At 37.8% G+C, this 20,173-nt stretch overlaps 1 protein-coding gene across 7 annotated transcripts in view; it reads right to left on the minus strand.

The window, feature by feature from the left end:
• Window positions 1-956: 956 nt before the first annotated feature.
• BBS7 (Bardet-Biedl syndrome 7) overlaps window positions 957-20,173 on the minus strand; it is a 43,427-nt gene continuing 24,210 nt past the window's right edge. For 5 of the 7 annotated variants that reach the window (XM_073341032.1, XM_073341035.1, XM_073341031.1 and 2 more), the window contains 9 exons: window positions 19,966-20,158; window positions 16,930-17,004; window positions 15,846-15,911; window positions 14,111-14,250; window positions 12,864-13,028; window positions 10,766-10,875; window positions 10,568-10,671; window positions 4,813-4,936; window positions 957-1,735 (listed from right to left, as the gene is read on the minus strand). In XM_073341032.1, coding sequence (XP_073197133.1) covers window positions 1,599-1,735; window positions 4,813-4,936; window positions 10,568-10,671; window positions 10,766-10,875; window positions 12,864-13,028; window positions 14,111-14,250; window positions 15,846-15,911; window positions 16,930-17,004; window positions 19,966-20,158 — 1,114 coding nt within the window. In that variant the 3' untranslated portion in view covers window positions 957-1,598. Of the gene's footprint in view, window positions 1,736-4,812; window positions 4,937-6,758; window positions 6,988-10,567; window positions 10,672-10,765; window positions 10,876-12,863; window positions 13,029-14,110; window positions 14,251-15,845; window positions 15,912-16,929; window positions 17,005-19,965; window positions 20,159-20,173 lie in introns of those variants that run through there. The other 2 variants (XR_012158547.1, XM_073341034.1) reach the window with 2 other exon arrangements.

Here is a 20,173-nt window from a genome sequence, read left to right on the forward strand (position 1 = left end):
AAACTATTATAAGTGGGGAAAAAATAGCAAGGAGACTCAGGCACTTACAGAAGATGAAGCTACCTTGTAACTGTATTTTGGGAGGGGATTTAATTTCATGTTAAGGGCAAACCTTTAACACATACCTTTAATGCAAGTGTCAATATTTAACTCTTTCACTGCTAATCACAACATATGAGAAAGGAGAGGAATGACCATAATGTGAAGATTTGCACAATTTTGGTGCCCCAGGGGACAGTACAAGAAACTACCAGAACTTAATTCATGCTCTTCCCTTGGCCCATAACAGCAATGGTCAGAGCAAAGAAGTGGCTCCAAGAGGGGTGTAATTCCAACCATGGGGAGTATCCTGTCTTGCTTGGGTAGTAGGTGTGAGGGAAGACCGCTTCCTCTGGGGCTCTAATGGCTGATTTGGTTGTTAGCAAACATCACTGCATCAGTTACACTTGAGTTGCACTTTCAAGCTTTTCTTGGCAAACATGAGGGCTAGAAACAATTGTTTGCTAAATGAAAATTTAGATTTTGACATGGTATGAGGAACACTCCTAGGTATCAACCCCCTGATGCTATGAGACTCAGTTCACCATGACTGCCTCTGGATCATCGGGTATGCTATAACTGTATTGGCTACTTAAGCAAGTGTAAATAATTAAATGCAATATCACACTGAAAATAGATTTTTTTGTTAAGCATAGACAGCATGATTGATGCTGTACAACACAAGTAGTTTGTCTTCCTGCCCTAATATGCTTACCATCTAAATCCATAGGACAGAAGTGCTCTCTCAAAAATAGATAGGAGATGCCATTGTTACTAAAAGATGTTAGAGATTGTAGACTTCATAATTTTTGGGAGGGTTTTGAAGGGGGGGGAAACGACACTAGGTAAGCACCTGATAGATTGTGACCGTGAGCATTTCAGGCCTAGGAGCAGTATGGAGGCAAAAAAACAATCCATTCTAAGGGGACTATATACAATTTATATGCATTCCTAAGAATTTTATACTTACTAGATGGCTTATACAACAATACAATTATATACCTAATTACCCTTTAAAGCAACTGAGTACCTCTCTCCCTTCCTACATACAAAATTGTCTTCAATATCTATAATATATACAACATACAGGTAACTTACAAGTATTGTACCATTCTCTGGATACAGTGAGTATTTTAACCAGTTTGATATAGCTATAAATTTCTATTCTTAATTTCCCCAATTTATTTATTAGATGCCAAGTCCACAAAGACTTGTTTCCACAGTTCTAAGAGTTCTAGAGGATCTTCCATGTCCTGGTGAACTAGAGTAACAAAAGAATTTAAAAATAAGTCTGATCCTATCAATTTTCTTCAGCTATTATGATCAGTATTCAAGTAAACATACTTTATGCATTAGGCTTTAGAGTTATCTTCAGCTCAAATTCTGAACATACTGTAATACATACAAGTACAGGACCACATTATAGAACTATCAACACAGCAAAACATTAGATACATATAAAGCAGAGATACTAAAATAATGTAAATTAAAAATATTCAATATCCGATTGTCCTGGTTCACAGCAGTAAGAACTGTCCCAGTATATCATTTCTTCTAGTTTAGGCAGCAGCATCGAAGAATGCAATCAGTGCATTTTGATCATAACTGTCCAAAATTTCCAGAAGAAGAGGAACTTTGGTTTTCACATTTGTGCCTTTAAATTTAAATTTATCAATGAAGAGATCTGTAATCATGCCTGCAAAAAATGTTTGACAAGGTTTAGTCTTATTAAAAAAACTGTTAATGTACTTTGAGTTAAATTATGGTAGGTTTTCTTTTAGATTATAGAGCTAAAATTATTTAGTTTAATACTATGTTTCAAAATTCATTTACAGTTGAAGTACCAGAGGCTCTGGGATCCTATAATAACTTGTTTCAGATACATTCCAAAAAACAGCATTTCTACCTTTGAATTACCTGCATCTCAAGTAGAAGGTGCTCTTAGGACAAAGAAAATTGCTTAACCAAAAAAATTTTTTTTTTAAATGTGGTAGTTAACTCACAGCCTGTGTATGTAGGCTTACTGAAGCCTAGACACTGTGACACCTGTGGATTCTATGTGCTGTGAGCAGCTTCAGTGGTTACTTTGCATATCTGGATCTTGAAATCTGTAAAGATTCCATTCAGCACTGGATAATTTTAACATCTACAGGGTCTCAAGGCTTCTGGTGCATTGTGAATGGTCAGTTCTTGAATTTTTCTACTGCTATTACTAAAGTTCTGATCCAGCAAGTTCAGCACTTGAGTAGAAAAATCAGATTTCAATTTTATATATCTACAATTTGTATTTTTACTTCCTACTATATCTTTCACTTTTGACTTTCACTGTAAATACACTGACTGATTCAGGAGAGAACTTAAGGACATGCTTAAATCCATCTTTGGTCAAGATAGAACTTGCCATATTAAATCAACAGGCGGTAAACACATATCCAAAGTTAAGCACATGTTGAAGAGTTGTCCTGAATAAGGATGCATTCCTGAATTGGGGTTATAACAGTCATCCCTCTGTTTTAGCATTCACTAAATAAAGTGCATGAATCTCATCAGAATAATCCAACTCCTGAATTTTCAGCACTGCCTTAGATCTCATCGATTTTCTAAGATTCTCTTCTGAACTGTTCTCCTATAGCATCATAGGACAATGAGGCCTTCTAGTCCAGTCCCCTGTACTCAAGGCAGGACTAAGTATTATCTAGACCAGGGGTTCTCAACCTTTTTTTCTTTGAGGCCATGTGCCCTCCCCACCCCCCCAACATGCTATTAAACTCCACAGCCTGCCTGTGCCACAACTGTTTCTGCATATAAAAGTCAGGGCTGGCATTAGAGGGTAGCAAACAAGGCAATTGCCCAGGGCCCCATGCCACAGGGGACCCCGCAAAGCTTAGTTGCTCAGGCTTTGGCATCAGCCCCATACTGTAGGGCTTCATCTTTCTGCCCTGGGCCCCAACAACTCTAATGCCCGGCTCTGCTTGGCATACCCCCCGAAACAAGCCACAGCCCCCCATGGGTCCCGACCCCTGGTTGAGTACCACTAATCCAGACCATCCCTGACAGGTGTTTGTCTAGCCTGCTCTTAATCTCCAATGATGGAGATTCCACAGCCTCCCTGGGTAACTTATTCTAGTACATAACCATCCTGACTGTTAGGAAAAAATTCTTAATGTCCTACCTAAACCACCCTTGCTGCAATTTAAACCCAGTGCTTCTTGTCCTAACCTCTGAGGTTAAGGAGAACAATTTTTCTCCCTCCTACTTTTAACAATCTTGTGTTCTCCCTCAGTCTTCTCCAGACCAAACAAATCCAATTTTTTCAATCTTCCCTCATAGGTCATGTTTTCTAGACCTTTAATCATTTTTGTTGCTCTTCTCCGGACTCTCTCCAATTCGTCCGCATCTTTCCTGAAATGTAGCGCCCCAAACTGAACACAAGACTCCAGTTGAGGCCTAATCAGCACGTAGAAGAACAGAAGAATTACTTGTCATGTCTTGCTTACAACACTCCCGTTAATTACCATCCCAGAATAAGTTTTTTTTTTGTTTTTTGCAACAGTATTACTGTTCACTCATATTTAACTTATAATCCACTATGACTCCCAGCTCCCTTTCCACAGTACTGTGTTACGCAGTGTCATAAATATAAAGGGAAGGGTAAACATCTTTAAATCCCTCCTGGCCAGAGGAAAAACCCATTCACCTGTAAAGGGTTAAGAAGCTAAGATAACCTCGCTGGCACCTGACCAAAATGACCAATGAGGAAACAAGATATTTTCAAAGCTGGAGGGAGGGGAAAAAAAAAGGGTTCTCTGTCTGTGTGGTGCTTTTGCTGGGACCAGAGCAGGAATGCAGGTCAGAACTCCTGTAAAAAGTAAGTAAGCAATCTAGTTAGATATGCGTTAGATTGTTTTGTTTAAATGGCTGATAAAATAAGTTGTGCTGAATGGAAGGTATATTCCTGTTTTTGTATCTTTTTGTAACTTAAGGCTTTGCCTAGAGGGATTCTCTGTTTTGAATTTAATTATCCTGTAAGGTATTTACCATCCTGATTTTACAGAGGTGATTCTTTTACTTTAATTAAAATTCTTCTTTTAAGAACCTGATTGCTTTTCATTGTTCTTAAGATCCAAGGGTTTGGGTCTGTGTTCATCTATGCAAATTGGTGAGGATTTTTATCAAGCCTTCCCCAGGAAAGGGTGTAGTGCTTGGGGGGATATTTTTTTGGGGGGGGAGGCGGGGGGGGGGGGGAGAGAGAGAGAGAGAGACGTTTCCAAGTGGGCACTTCCCCTGTTCTTTGTGCACCACTTTGGTGGTGGCAGTGTTTACCTAAGATGGTAAGAATAAACTTAGGCAGTCTTTCATGCAGGTCCCCACATCTGTACCCTAGAGTTCAGAGTGGGGAAGGAACCTTGACAGGCAGTCATTTCCCATTTTGTATGTGTGCAAATGACAGTTCCTAAAGTGGCGTACTTTGCATTTGTTCTTATATATACACAGTTTCATCTCTTTATTTTTCAGTTTTATTTCATAATATCAATCTGCAGTAACTGCCAGACTCTTAAGTTTACCCATAAGAGTTTTACATGTATATTCACTGTGATCCACTGGTCCTCCTGGTGCTACTAGATTGTACCTACCTGCTAATTTACTCTAGAAAACTTAGAACTATATTTTTATCCTGTCTATTGCACGTGCATGCATGCTCTCTCTCTGGCTGTTAATATTTTTAGTGTAAAGAAAGAAGCTAAAAAAGAGAAGCTCTATTAAAGAACGAACCATAAAGTCTCTCAAGATGTGCAGGTTGTTTCTTGTACTCTTCAAGAAGGTGGTCTGATTCCTCTAAAATGCAGCGGTACTCTGGTATCAGGAAGTCCATGTTTCCCTCATGAACCTGCAACTCCTTAAAATAGATTTTAAAACGTTACCAAAGAATTAAAGGCTGTCAACTCTAAAAACGGAGTTTAGATCTGACAGTGTTGGATCATATTAAAGAAGTTCTATATTAAATTCACAAATGAGTTTGATTCCTCATTGTTTAAATTCCAGGGTATTATTAATTAAGAGGTCTCTTGGGTTTTGGTACTGTTTCTCTCCCTCTGTGTGAAACTTGCAAGCCGCTAATTGTGTTAGTACGTTCTAAGACAGTCTGTTCTCAAAGCAATTCTTTGTAACAACTACTCACACAGAGAGACTCAAAGCAATGTAACAGAAACAGCACCCAGAGACTCCCCACCCTTTTGCTGTATTCATCTCGCTTTAACAATTGTGATTAAAATAGAGATAGAGGATGTATGTGGATGGATGCTTGGTGGGGATAATAACTGAATGATCAGGGAGGTGCCAGCCTAAGAATCCAGTGTCAAGTGGAAATAACTAGAGGACCCCCGGAGGGCAGACTGGAATCCACTCAACAGCCTCAAGAATGGGAGAACCAAAGAACAAGATAACATCTGGCAGCAGGGAGCCATCAGGAATGTGCCATCTGCTGATTGATTCAGCAACAGCATGATGAAGCAATTCCCATAGACTGGCATAGGAAGAAATTCCTATAAAAATGGACTCTAGAAAGTGAGAACTTGGGGGTCTGATTCTGCAAACCAACTTCCAGGAGCATCAGATGAGCATATAACAAGGCCCTGCTCCCTCTTCATATCCAGGCCACCTGGCCAGTGGCTTGGCATGAGCAACTCTAAGGCTGGTAACTATGATGATAACCTTGCAGAACCTCTGTGTGTATGAATGAATGTGTGAATAAATATGAAATTGAATGGAATGTTATAGCTATAACTAACTGCTTACTATGATTCTTTCTGTATTCACAATAAATGTGGCATTTTGCCTTTTTCCCCTTTAATAAGATCCTACTGGTTTTTATTTTATTGGTATAACAGGAGGCAATGCATAGATAGGTGAAACAATCCTTCAAAACTGCTCTTACTATTTTGGAAATGTAATTTTTCTCCCTCTCCTCACTAAGTTCCAAACAGTATTGTCCACTTTTACCACTGGATTCTCAAACCCCCATTACAGCTTCCATTTCTGATCAACAGCAGAATGACTCGCCTTCAGTTCATCAGGACTATTTTTTCACTGGCTGGTGGTTTTAGAACTGAACAGTGATCTTATACTGAGTTTTTCAATCTGATTTTGGTGTCTTTCTGAAAACTCAGAATAAGAAACAGTATCACCAGATGAAAATGGATCCTACTCAGAACTTGCTACCACATTAAACTGTGTTCCTTTTAAATACTAGTTTGCTCACCTTTTTTAGAAATAATAATCTGGACTGATGAAGGAATCAAGTGAACATTTGCAGTTACTTCAACAGGCCATTTCTATGCTACAAAATCAGTTTGGGTTTTGGCGCTAACTGTAATAACCCAATGTAGAGAATATTACAGTAAGACAGGAACTGATACTGAAAAATTCAACAAACTACTGGCTATCAAAAATAGGAGTGTGACAGTTCATCCTGTCCTGGCCAATTCAAAGAGAATTGAGCACCTGAAATCTTAATTTTCCCAACTTTCGTTATCTTCTGGCTCTGGAATTTGACTCCATAAGAAGTTGGTCCTGTACTTTTTTTTTTAAACTAAACATAATTTTAACATGCATAGTATTATCTTACAATGTCATTCTACTGTGGAAATAGACCACTGAAAGTGGCATTGTGGAGTTGTTTTTTCCCCCATAGATGCAGAAATCAAACAGGCATAGCTTACAACTAAAAAGATGTTCTCTCTAGCTGACAGCTCCAGACACTGCAATCTGAGAATCAAGCTGGGTTCTTTTCTTTATCATCACCACTTGTAAGCAAGGTTCTCCAGGACAAATTAGACCCAGGTTATATAGGTGTTCAGAAGTGCCAATAATTATATAGACAATTCTGTTATTTCACAAGAAGGAACAAAAAACTGCTCAATTTCCTTGAACTTTGCTGATTCTTCAAGACTGTAAAGGGTAAAAAGCAATAAAACTCCCAAAACATTTTGGTTACCAACATCAGAAAACAGGATACCCAGAGACCAAGTCTTCTAGATAAGAGTGTCAATTTTACATAGTTACTTTTTAAAGTCCACAGAAATAAGACTACATAATCTTGCTTTACATGACAATTATTTGGAATTTGAGAACAAAATATTTTAAAAGACCTCAGCTCAAATTATCCTTTGTTCTTTCAGATTAAGTTAAGATTATGAGCACCACTCCCCCATCCCTCCTGATATTTAATCATTTCTAGACTAAAAGCAGACATTTTTGTGGCTGCAAGAATAGGACTCTCTCCCTGGACACAAACTGAGTACCAAGGGATGGAAAGGTTATTTCTAAGGTTGTTTTTTTTTTTTTTAGCTGCCACATATTTAAATAAAATTTAAACAATCCAGTAGCCAAGAGACATAACCATATAAAGTTAAAGGGTGCTCCAATTAAAAAAAAAACCTAAACAAAACCCCCCACACTTTTGTCTAAAAATCTGAGCCACTATTGTTACAAATTAAGATAAGAACAAATTCTCTATTTTTTCAGTTTGTTTACACAGTGCAGCACATTAATTGATTTTAAGGGGAATGTGATGAGACCTTAAAGTCTTTCCATTGACTACAACGGAATTAGAATTGGGCACACAGCATATAGTCAGTACCATTTTTCAAATTTAGTAATCACTTTCCCATTGCTGTTTGGCTGTTCACACAAACAGGGAAAAACATTTAAAAGAAGAAAAGGTAGGAAAGTTAGATTGCACAAGTCACGAAGTTTCCAGTGGGTCATCTAGGGCAAGTTGAGTACCTGAAACTATTTATAATTAATGTTTAAAAACAGACTTAATTTCAAGTTAGTGTTTTTTTAAAAAAGAAAACACGATACCATAAAATAAGGAAAGAACAGTTGCTTAAATTCTTCTTGACACCTTAAGAGTACACACTAAACTATTACTCACATTTTATACCACCACTTCTCTGGGGTTTCATCTATTTTTTCTAAACCTAAACTTCATTAACAAAAATCTGTTTTATGGTTGGAGACAACCTTCTCAACATGACCTGATGCTATGATGCCTGAATCTCCAAACAGACAGAAATAATAGTGCTGTGGGATGACATGTGAACTTTCACCATGTATTTAACTGGGATGTTAAAGGTCAGTTGTCCTCAGAAAAATGTCTATGTAAAGTGGAACTAGCAGCAGTTCCTTGTATATTATTTCAAGTCATGCCTGTTGACTAGCAACAAACCTTCATTAAATTTTACTTCTGTTAGTGCTACAGAACCAAACACAAAAATGAAAGAGGGAGCCAGGTTCCTTTCTGGCTCATATCAATAGTATTGTTAATAAAGTTCCAGTCAAAAAACCTTTAATAGAATATCAGGGTTGGAAGGGACCTCAGGAGGTCATCTAGTCCAACCTCCTGCTCAAAGCAGGACCAATCCCCAACTAAATCATCCCAGCTAGGATGCCTTTATTGTAGGACAGTGGGTCTCAAACTTTTCAGACTACTGTACCCCTTCAGGAGTCACCCTGAATGTCTTACATACCCCAAGTTTCACCTCACGTAAAAACTACTTTCTTACAAAATCAGACAATAAAGAAGTGTCACAGAACACTACTGAAAAATTGATTGTTCTCATTGTTACCATATAATTATAAAATCGATTGGAACATAAATGTCATACTTATACTTCAGTGGATAATATATAGAGTAGTAAAAACAAGTCATTGGCTGTATGAAATTTTTGTTTGTACTGACTTCACTAGTGCTTTTTATGTAGCCTGTTGTAAAACTAGGCAAATATCTAGATAAGCTGATGCACCCCCTGGAGGGCTTCTGCTTACCCCAGGGGTACACACACACCTGGTTGAGAGAACCACAGTTGTAGGACATTAAGTAGCCAGAGAACCCAGATTCAGATTCCAGGCTGAGTTTGTGCATTTGACAGTTAAGAAAGAGGTTAAAACAATCCATTTGCCAACTAGCACGGGGGGATGGGGGGGGGTAATTCACCATTTTCTATAGAATTTAAAGCTTTCCATTAAAAAAGGTTCTAATGAGTATAATTGTAAAGGAAATATTTGAAATGTGAATCAATGCAGTGCTGTCCTCTTTAGTGTACAGAAACAGTGCTCCAGGAGGTCAGCTGCTTTGTCTTAAAAAGCAGCAGCGCAAATGAAATTAACTAGACTAGCAGCCATGAAACTGATCAAAACAGTCCTCTGCACAGCAACTAAATAAACAAGAATCATGTCAACTGTACTCTGTTACTGCTTGAGAAATTTATGAACAGTAACACAGGAAAGGAGTGGAGATTTTTCTAGGATGAAAGGAAGCTTGAGGAGGAATAAGTAGCAGAGACTTCCCCATTATAGCAGCCAAAACTGAAGGAGAGGCAAATCAACATCTTAACTATTAATTGTGGATTTTATCAGAAGCAGCCAGCTGCTGTGGTATTGTGGACAGCAGTTAAATACCACAACCACCCTCCACCATCTAACCATTGCTTTTCTCGCTATCCTAGGGCTTCAGTGTAGAAATTGACTTCGGTGCTTTTAGAACCAATGCTATTGCTGCCCTTTATTTCGCTATTTACACATGCAAATCCCCACAGTTGTAGTAACTGTGTAGCCAAACACCTACATTTTCTGAAAATCTGTCTCTTAAAAGGTGGTCATTGGATTTCAGAATTAACACTTGACTGAGACAATTGGGATGGTTTACACCTCTTACTTTTAAAGCTGTCTCTGCTTGATTCACAATTGGAAACTTAATTTTTGAAACCATATGGGTTAGAAATTTATTTAAGGCTTACATTTTGCAGAATCTGCATTTGTCATGGAGGCCAGATAAATCAGGTGTGACAGATGTCTGTACTGGAGAATAAACCACCATTTCTTATAGATCTTTAGAAGGATACCTATTCAGTTTAACACTCAGCACAGACTAGATTTCTGTGTAGCCACAGAAAAGGTACAGTCCTCCCTTCAAGGCTATCCTCGAGGGGAGTTTTTAAAAATGTATATTACGGCTAGTAAATGCAGGATATCAATAATTTCTCCAATTTAGACTACTTCCACCTCCAAAAGATTACTGATGTGGTTCCAGGGTCAAAGATTAATAACTTCTGAATAATTCCCACATACTTTCCTGCTGATAGCTGGGGCAGAACCTCAAAAAGAGAGTCTTACTTAATCTCTTGCTGCAGGTGACTATCTTCTGGTTTAAAAGACCAAGGAAGAGAAGGAGGGAGCTGGAGAACCAGCGTTAGACAGGGTAGCAAGAGGTAGCTATATTTAAAAAGCTGTCACAAATAACTGATCATTAAAACAGATTACTCACTAGTCAAGCTCAAATACAAGTGGGGTATGGAGTTCTTTTTAACAAAATCTCTTCGATGACCAATATACATGAACAGCAGTCCTGGCAAGAGAAATACTACAAATGCAGTGACGCCTGCATCTGACACAAGTTTGGTCACTGCCATCCTAAGACAAAACAACCTCCCACCTTCTACCGTAGAAGTTATGATCAGATACTTACTTTTAGAGCATCTATTAACTGAACTTTCTTGGCCAAAAGCAGCTGATATTCTAGTTTCGGGTGGATTAGTTTTAATGTGTGGTTCACAGATGCTTCGTTTATATCTAGTAGGAACAAAAAAAATTAGTAATCAGATCAATACTTTTAATGCATTTCATGCATAAGATGATAAAATGAAGTAGAGGAGAATTTTTTTACCATAGGATATATTGAGATTAATTTTCCTTTTGGTGGCTTCTTTAGAGAGCATATCTTTTAGAATGGATATGGTAGAAATGTTGTCAGATTTGAAAAATCCCTCTCCTTTTCTGCCAAAAGAAAAAAAGATTTAAGTAGTAGAGTTAGGGCAGGCCAGTGCACTTGGTTTCCATATTAAAGCAATAAATAGGGCTTCCCACGACCCCCAGTCAGGGGATGAAGCACAACCTCCTTAGAGGCCATCACTAAAGCTATTCCACAGACTAGCTATCAGAATAGTTCATACACTGATTTCATCACACTCGCTATTCAGAACTTACTCTTATCAATCTGGCTACACCACAAAACACCGTTCTCTCAGACAGTCAGAAAGCATAGGCTGTTCTTATGGATTTCCTATGCCATAGAGGACGCAGGGTTTGTCTGCGTGCGTGTGTACATGTAAAAAATTTGGAACACAGTATACTATCTAGGATTCCTGACATCTCTTTCGCTACCTAAACCCTGGTCTACACTAGGGGGGAGTGGGGATCGATCTAAGTTACGCAACTTCAGCTATGTGAATAACGTAGCTGAAGTCGACGTATTTAGATAGACTTACCATAGTGTCTTCACCACGGTGAATTGAATGCTGCCGCACCCCTGTCGACTCCACCTGTGCCTCTCGCGGTGGTGGAGTACAGGAGTCGACAGGAGAGCGCTCAGGGATTGATTTAGACTAGATGCGATAAATCAATCCCCGCTGGATCGATCACTGCCCACCGATCCAGCGGGTAGTGCAGACATACCCTAAGTTATTACAGTGCGCCTGTCACCATACTATGAGCACTTAACAACTCGCCCAGTATCAGTCTCACTTTACATGAAAAAAAGTGAGAGTCAAAATGCTTTCTACATCAATTTATAAGCATTTCTTATTGTAATCCCAGATCAAGTTGGAATCTGTATAATTAGAGTAATAGTAATTAATGTTTCCAGCTTCTACAACTCTATTATAAAGCAAAACGATATCTGCTAGCTGAAGCAGCACACTGGTTCATTTAAAGATAACAGAGAATATTATTCCTAACACTGAAAATAAACATTTCTCTAATGGGAGCTGCAGAAAGGGGAGGATTTTTTTTAGCTTGAGACTTTATCACATGCTTTCTTAGGAAGACTGAACACCCATTAAAACTAACGATAAGAGTATATTATACTTGTAACAGAGAGGGAGAGAGGAACTCTCTCTAGTGATTTAGCTTCCTTTACTGAAAAAGGAAAAAAATAAAGTTACAAACCAGCGTGTGCTCTAAGATAGTTTTGCAATACTTGTTAGACAGGCACTTACATTTGCAAAAAAAGAACACCGAATTTGTCTCCCTCACAGCACACAGTATGCTAAAGACACAAGTTACAAAGCCAAATACACTAAGGCTTCCCTGTTTAGCAATGCTCAATTATTTTCAATTATCTCACCCTTACAAAACACTAAATTTTGAAGGATCATCTAATTACTGCATAATACGTACTAATGATCAAATCTGACAGCCCATGTGTAAGTAAAGTTCTTACTGACTTGAAAGGGAGTTTGCCTGAATAAGCAATGTAGGATTTGATTGAGGCTGGTATTCAGAATGGACACATCTAGGGTGAAGACATGGAAAAGAGAAGGCTCTCCTCCACAGCAGGATATTCTGATAATCCTGGACATATGGAATTATTCACCCTGTCCACTCTATGGGGGCGTCACAAGAACTGGGTGACCCACAAGGATTGGGTGACAGACAGGGCAAAAATTACTGTCTGCTATAATACATCATAACAGGAAACAAGCTATGTCTTCAAGGAAGCATTGCCAAGGTTTACTGCCTCTACACAGATTGCTCTGGTTTCTGGCAACTCTCAAGATCCTCAGATTTCAGGGGCTGAACTCTTTCCTCGTTTCATAGGGTGGAGGACTGCAAACCATGTTTTCCCAGCCCTAAAATAAACAACCAGATAAATTCTGATTGCAGTCCCCCTCCATAAAAAAAGAGCTTATTTAGGGGACAATTTAGCTCTATTTGTATATTTGTTTTTAACCAAAACATGCTTCAGCAATTGTACTTGATTTTACCTGTAAGTACTTTCAAGCTGTGTATCCAGGAAGGTGTTCTGAAAGTAGAAAGTAACACTATCTCCTACTGGAGTTTTTTCAGGAACTTCAGGCAAGCAAAACACAATCCAGGAGTGAATTTCAGCAAAACTGAAGTGGCCTTTAAGCATCAGTGTGTTCATGGGTCTACAGTATTTTGAATGCAGAAAGAAGATGGGAATTAGTTGCTGATGAGCAGTACTGATGTTGCAGTAGCTATGCAACTGAAGATGAAAGTTTATTTTTCATATGGTATGTCTTCCTCCCTTTAAGCCTCAAACATGAGTTTTCACTGACTTCTAGCAAACTAATTAACTAATTCAGACTTCCTTCACACTGAAATATATTCTGAATGATACAATCAGCATTCAATAGTATTCTCTGATGAATTCAACACAAAATCGTGTGTGTGTGTGTGAGAGAGAGAGAGAGAGAGAGAGAGAGAGAGAGACAGACTCCTTATTTGAATATTCTCAATCCAGATGAGTCACAACTGGGCAAAAATACCATAAATTGGCAAACTGTTTTTCCAGGTTACTTGTTTTGCATTTTAAAAACCAAAGCAGGCTGTGGGTGGGGTGATCAACTCTGCAGAAAAACAGAGTATTAGAAACACTCTCAAGAGTCTCCTGTTCTCTAAACCAGAGATATCCAAGTACTTTGAAGAGGTAATACATGTGAAATAGGCATGATGGAAGGCACAGGAAACTTTTCCCATTAGCATCTGAATGCAAGTGAATCAAGAAGGAGTAAACGCATTTGGTCTAGTTCACTGGGATTCTATTGCATCCGATGAAGTGAGCTGTAGCTCACGAAAACTTATGCTCAAATAAATTGGTTAGTCTCTAAGGTGCCACAAGTACTCCTTTTCTTTTTGCGAATACAGACTAACACGGCTGCTACTCTGAAACCTATTTTCCTACAGTCCTTTTTAAAAGTTTGCAATAGCAGTGATGTAAGAAACAGGGAGATTACATATAATTGGATAAAATGACAGCCTCACAACAGAGGAATAAAAGGCAAACAAGAAATCTGGACCAGTTTTTGGGCTCAGCTAGATATGGGAGAGCACTTTTTTTTTTTTTAAAATAAGAACAACCCTAGAAGAGACTTGCGATTTTGAGTATTACAATCAGCTGCTAAAATGATTACTGCAGGTTACACAGTCAACTAAGTTTCAATTGGATTGAACCAATTTAGAAGTAGCATTGCTCTCTCTTTGTAAATACCTGTCATGATCAATAAAGTGAGTTCTTTGATGAAGTGAAAGTGGTTTAATCGGATATTGACAAAGTTGGCAGGTTTTCGGTTGAATTCTTGGTGTTACATATGCTTGCAGTGTCCCATACTGGCCTTCAATTGATCGAATCTACATCAGTAAACAAAGAGGAGAGGGAAAAAATTAATGAATTTACCAGAATTTTTAAAAAAAATTTTAAACTACAGTACTGATTCAATTAACACAGTACTTCTATGAAAGGGGCAAATCTAACTTTTTGAAACTAGATGGAATAGCATTCAACAAGAAACTTCTAGAATTCGCACAGATTTATTACAGAGGAAAAGAAAATCCATTTGCTTTGATTTTGACTGCCCAAAGAACAAAGACTTTGTCCAGCCACTCCTAATCCTTTGGTGTTACTGTACAAGTTTTTGCAGAATTTATGCTATGTAAGATAATGACATAAGACATGTCATTCTACACTTTAAACTATTCCAAAATGACCGCTTCAATAGAACCTACATCTTCACAACAAGCAAAATCCTTGAGCCCCCCCAAAACAAGATTTAAAAAAAAAGAAATGGGTCTAGATCCTCAGCTGCAGTTAGGAAACACTAAGAAAAGTGGAGTGTGCAAAAGAGGATTTGAGCCAGTTTTGCACTCACCCCACATCCTGAACCTCACTCTACCCAAACCAAGTCCTGAATACTTTAATTTGTTGTCTAGATTGCTCTAACTTGTACCAGCTGTCAACAGCTTCAATGGAATTGCCAAGGCACAGGGATATCCTACCCACCACCCCTACACATGCCACAGGGGTGGGGCAAGGCATAAGATGCTACTAAAATAGCTTATACCATCTGAATGAAAGATGGCATAGTGGCTGGACTATTCAACCAGTATTCAGGAAACCCCAGTTTAACTTCTAGCTCAGGCACAGGCTTAAATGACTTGCACAAAGTTACAAGGAATTTACCCTGTTACAGGGGGAGTACTGAGGTACATGGATGTTGTGAGGATAAAGGGGGCCAATGCAAAAATCCACTGAAGTCAAGAGATAGATTCCCATTGACTTCAATGGGCTTTGCATCAAGTTCCAAAATCCTGCCTCAATGCAGAGTGCTGGACTAGGTTACTTCTCAACATCCCTTCTAGTCTTACATTTCTATGGTTCTATGAATGGTTTAAGATTAAAAATCAAACTATGCATTTGATCTTATAGGTAAATATATAGTCAAGCTTTAAAACTGAGTTAATTTCCGTTCCAAAATCTGAAACAATCTCCCCTTCTTGTTTCTAACTTCTGTTTCCTGGCACGTCTCTCCCTGCGTCATCCTTTTTGAAGTTACTCGGAGAAAGTCTCTGTTTCTAGACTCATTTGTGATTTCTTGGCTCCTCCTCTTTTTTCAGAGTCAGAAGTCATTAAGTAAGGATGCTACGCTTTCTCTCCCACACTGCCCCGCTTCTCTTCAGTGGCTTCCAAGGTGAATATTTGTACAAGCAGCTATAAAGCAGGAGTTCTCATCAGCATCATGCAAGTGACCAGAAATTTCTCAGTGAACAACCAGTGGTCTGAAGACTACCATATAAGAATCACTGGACTTGTCATTCGCTCAAGTTAACACATTCAACCCATTCATTCAGCCTGTGTTCACAAAAGCATAGCACAAGATACATATTTACATTTTCTAGATAAAACACATTTTTGAAAAGTACAAGAAAATATTTTGTAGCATCTTTACCTTAAGCTCCAGTCTAGTAGTATTTGCTTGGCATCGGTAAGTGGCAAGGAGAAAGTTGCTGTTTGGCTGTGAACAATTCAAAATGAAAAACAAAACAAATAAATAATTAAATAAACATATTTCTGAATTTATGGAAGTTTTATCATCAAAACTTTAGCAGCATAGTGACATTTTTTTGCTATCTGTGAAAAACTGTTACATGAAAAGTAAACAAGTGAAATCCTGGTTCCACTGAAGTCAATGGCAAAACTGCCATTGACTTCACTGGGGCCAGAATTTCACCCCATATTGTATTAGTAAAGACCAGCTTTCTCTATAAAGATAAAGAATAGGAAATCTTTTGAACACTTTGTTAAAATTGAAAACAAAATATATCTGAAAACTCCATTCTGCAAAATTAAAAAAGATACAATTATCTACCAGTTTCCCCGATATTGTCTTGGCCCAGGATCTGACAAGCTAAATTATCCTAATTATGCAAAGGAAAATTAGTCAGAAAACACACTGTAAGCTAAACCAACATTAGCCAAAGTAATGATCTCACAGAATGATTAAGAAACTCAAAACGAGCAGTAAACCTTTGATGTGCCAAATTAGTCACTAACAAACCAAAAATATTTAGAAGACAATTGTGAAAAAAAATAGAGACTTCAAAAGATCTTCATAATGCTAATTTCATTTCTGGAATTATTTTTTAAGAAAAAAGTATCTATAAAAATAATGTTTTTAGTCAAACACGAGAATATCTGGAATATAGCGTTTTCATGTCGTCAGTTTGACATTTTAAAGATATACAGTATGTATAAATATAGTGCTCTTTGCCTAATAACTTTCAGTAAAGAAATATACTGGGCCAAAAGTTGACTTCTACTATACTACCAGCCAAACCCAATTTTCCCAAACTTCCTCCCTCCCAACATTTTATTCAGTTTCAGCTATTAAATAAATTATTGTAACTCCTAGGACTTTAAAGTATGAATCTGTAAATCCAAATTCTAATACACAGCAGTTAACAGCTTTCATTCAGTAGTCTCTATACAAGTACAACCATTAACTAATATCTTTACCTTTTTGTGTTACTTACTTCAGAATCACAGCCACTAAAACTAACAACAGCAGAATTTTTATCCACATCCAGTAGGTCTATTGGGACATCACTCTGTGCAGAACATTTAAGGGAAGAAGTAGGGGAGAAAAAAAAAAGGTGTAAACTTCTGAATAGCTTCTAATGTATTTATCCTCTAATTATAATCCATTATGTTAGTGAGGAAGATGCAATATAATTGTTTGATAATCTTAATTTGAAAAGGGTAAAAGATTAAATAGATGGTTAGTGCGTTTGTTAAATTAAAATCCCACGACAATTTGGAGATCTTCTAAGTCTGCCTTATTTGTAACGTTTTAAACTGCATCTTGTAACTGGAGATTTGTTCTAATATTAGCTAATGTAAGATGTATACCTTTGAAAAGATAAATAAAATAGCAAATGCATTAATTTCATGACTGGGATGCCATTCTCTTTAATGCACAGACTACTAAATCTCATTCGGAAACAAAGTATCAGAATAGATCTGCATAAATTACCTTTTTAAAATATTTTGGACACAATTAAGCGTTTTTGCTCTAGATTTGTTTCACCTGCTTTGAAGGGAGAACAGCCAGTATTTGGATAAGCGAATGAAAAGGCTTTACAGTATTACGGTTTCTTTAAATGACTTGATGTCCTCTGGCTGAAATGGTATTTTTGTAGCTTCATCTAAAATTCAGTGATCCACAATATTCCAGTGCTTCCAATGGAAAAATAGCATTTTGCATTGTTTAGTGTATACTGCTACTTTAGAACTCTAGACCTGATTTACACTTAAAATTTAGGTCAACACAGCTATGTCAGTCAGGGGGGTGAAAGATCCACACCCAGCATACCTAACCCCCAGTGTAAGAGGCAGCTAGGTTGATAGAAAACTGCTTCAGGACTGGTCTACGCTGAAAACTTACATAAAAGCATAACTATGTTTCTCGGGGGTGTAAAAAATTGACACCCAGAGAGTTGTAGCTATGCCAACCTAACCCCAGTGTAGACAGTGCTAGATCAACAGAAGAATTCTTCTGTCGACCTAGCTACCACCTCTTGGGGAGGTGGAATAACTGCAGTGACAGGAGAATCCCTCCAACTGTAGTGAGTGTCTATGCTGAAGTGCTACAGGGATACTGCTGCTCTCCAGCAGCTATACCACTGTAGCATTTTAAGTGTAGATGTAGCCTTTCAGTGTAGGCTGCATCTATACTGTGGGGTTATGCCAACATAGCTATGCTAGTATAGTCCCCATAATGTAGACAAGCGCTAACCTCAGCATTAAATTCAAGCCTAAATCAATTAAGTTTAGCATTTAGTCATGATGTAACTGAGGCTAAGTCTACACTAAAAACACTATAGCAGCACAGCACCCTCCCACTGGTGTAGGTAATCCACCTCCCTGAAAGGCAGTAGCTAGGCTGATGGAAGAATTCTTCTGTTGACCTAGCGCTGTCTATACCGGGGACTAGGTTGGCATAGCTATGTCTCTCAGGGGTGTGGATTTTCTACACTGCTGAGAGACGTAGCTATGCCAGTGTAAGTGTATAGTGTAGACCAGCCCTGATTCAGAGGTGCCATTCAACTGCAGACAACATTCATCATCAAGTTAGGCTCCATTTGATGAGTCAACCTACCATCAAAGATGATGTTTCCACCAGACACCAATGAAAAAATGTCATGTCGTGTGTGTGTTTTTTAAAAAAACCTGGCCAGTTTACCTATATTCAATTTCCCCTTAGAGAACATTTTATAAAATTTTTCTCCCTGTATATGCCTCAAAGCTAGTTATATTTAACAGTCAAAGGAGTAGGTACCAAGATAACATTAACTCCAGCTGATGTGATAGAAGGAATAACTAATTTAAGATGGTTGTAAATGGGAAAAATATTTAGTAAAAGCTATGTACTAATCAGATTTTCTTCTACATCATTACATCCTACCATCCTCCCAACCCTCAGGAACAGTAAAAGTATTACAAGGGAACCTCACCTCAAGTAGTGATTTTTTTTAAAAAGGAAAGGTGTATTTTGATAAGAATGTTCTAAAATAAATTAGATTTTTAAATTTAGAGGAATCATTTCCACTGAAGACTCAGCAAAAGCAGAACCAGCTATAAGGTGAAATTCCAGCCCTAGTGACATTAGTGGGAGTTTTGCTACTGACTTCAATAAATTTCACCCATAGAGTATTCCAAGAGCAACAGAAGATTCTGCTTTTGCCAAATGCCTGAGAAAAAAAAGAGGACCAGAAAACAAACAAACCTTGGTTTTTTTTTTTCCCCTTTGATAAAGTGGGCCTCCTTTTGGAAGGGAGTTTATCCTCACCACAGTCATACTTCAAATTCATGCTTTTAGAAACTAGAATTCCATCCTGTGATCTAATCCAGGTTGATGGACCTTTACAACCCTGTCAAATCCCAAGAGGCCAACCCTGGCAGATCATATGGTAGGATTGTGACCTATAATGTTCTAATGCAACTTGGTCAGTACTGAGGACACCAAAATGACCTACAGAACACCAGTATATCACAATTCAGTATGAACACCACATTCAAGATTCTGAACTATATTCTTTATTTGCTACACTTATTAAAAAAAGTGAAGCCCAAGAGTAAACCCAGAAGTTCCACATCAGCCTGCTGATAATTGTATGTCATATGTCTGAGTTTTATTTCAGTATAAAATTATAATCTTCCACTACATTAAAAGTGTTTAAAATACAGCATAAGAGCATATGAAAAGTTTACAGCCAATATTTTTTTCAGTAAGATACAAACTGCAGTTTCGTCTCATAACAATCTAGATATTTATAAAACCTGTATTTCAATGTGATTCTGAACCAGTATTAAAACAAACTGAAAGAGGCTTTTAGCTTTAAAGAAGTCCTTTAAAACCGAACTTGTCAAATTAAAAAATATATTAATTCAGTAAGCAACAAACAGCTATCAGCGTTCTGGATCAAAAAATAAATGTTACAATTTTCTTCATTGTTTAGTTTTAAAGTCATACATTTTTGTTAGATTCTAGGTTTTAAAACACCACTCACCTGTACCAAGACATTATCTATCGCTGTCTGCACCTCTAAGATAAGACTGTAGCTGGCATCATCCTTATTTAATGTAAACTTGTCATTCACACTAAATGCAGGTACTGCTGAAAGAGCAGTACTAGACCGAGAAGACTGCTGGTATTTTTCACGTTCTTGCAATACCTTTATCTGTAAATGTTCCAGCTCATTCCTAAGAAAGAGAAAC

This window comes from Lepidochelys kempii, chromosome 4 (assembly GCF_965140265.1).
Source record: "Lepidochelys kempii isolate rLepKem1 chromosome 4, rLepKem1.hap2, whole genome shotgun sequence".
Taxonomy (NCBI): domain Eukaryota; kingdom Metazoa; phylum Chordata; order Testudines; family Cheloniidae; genus Lepidochelys; species Lepidochelys kempii.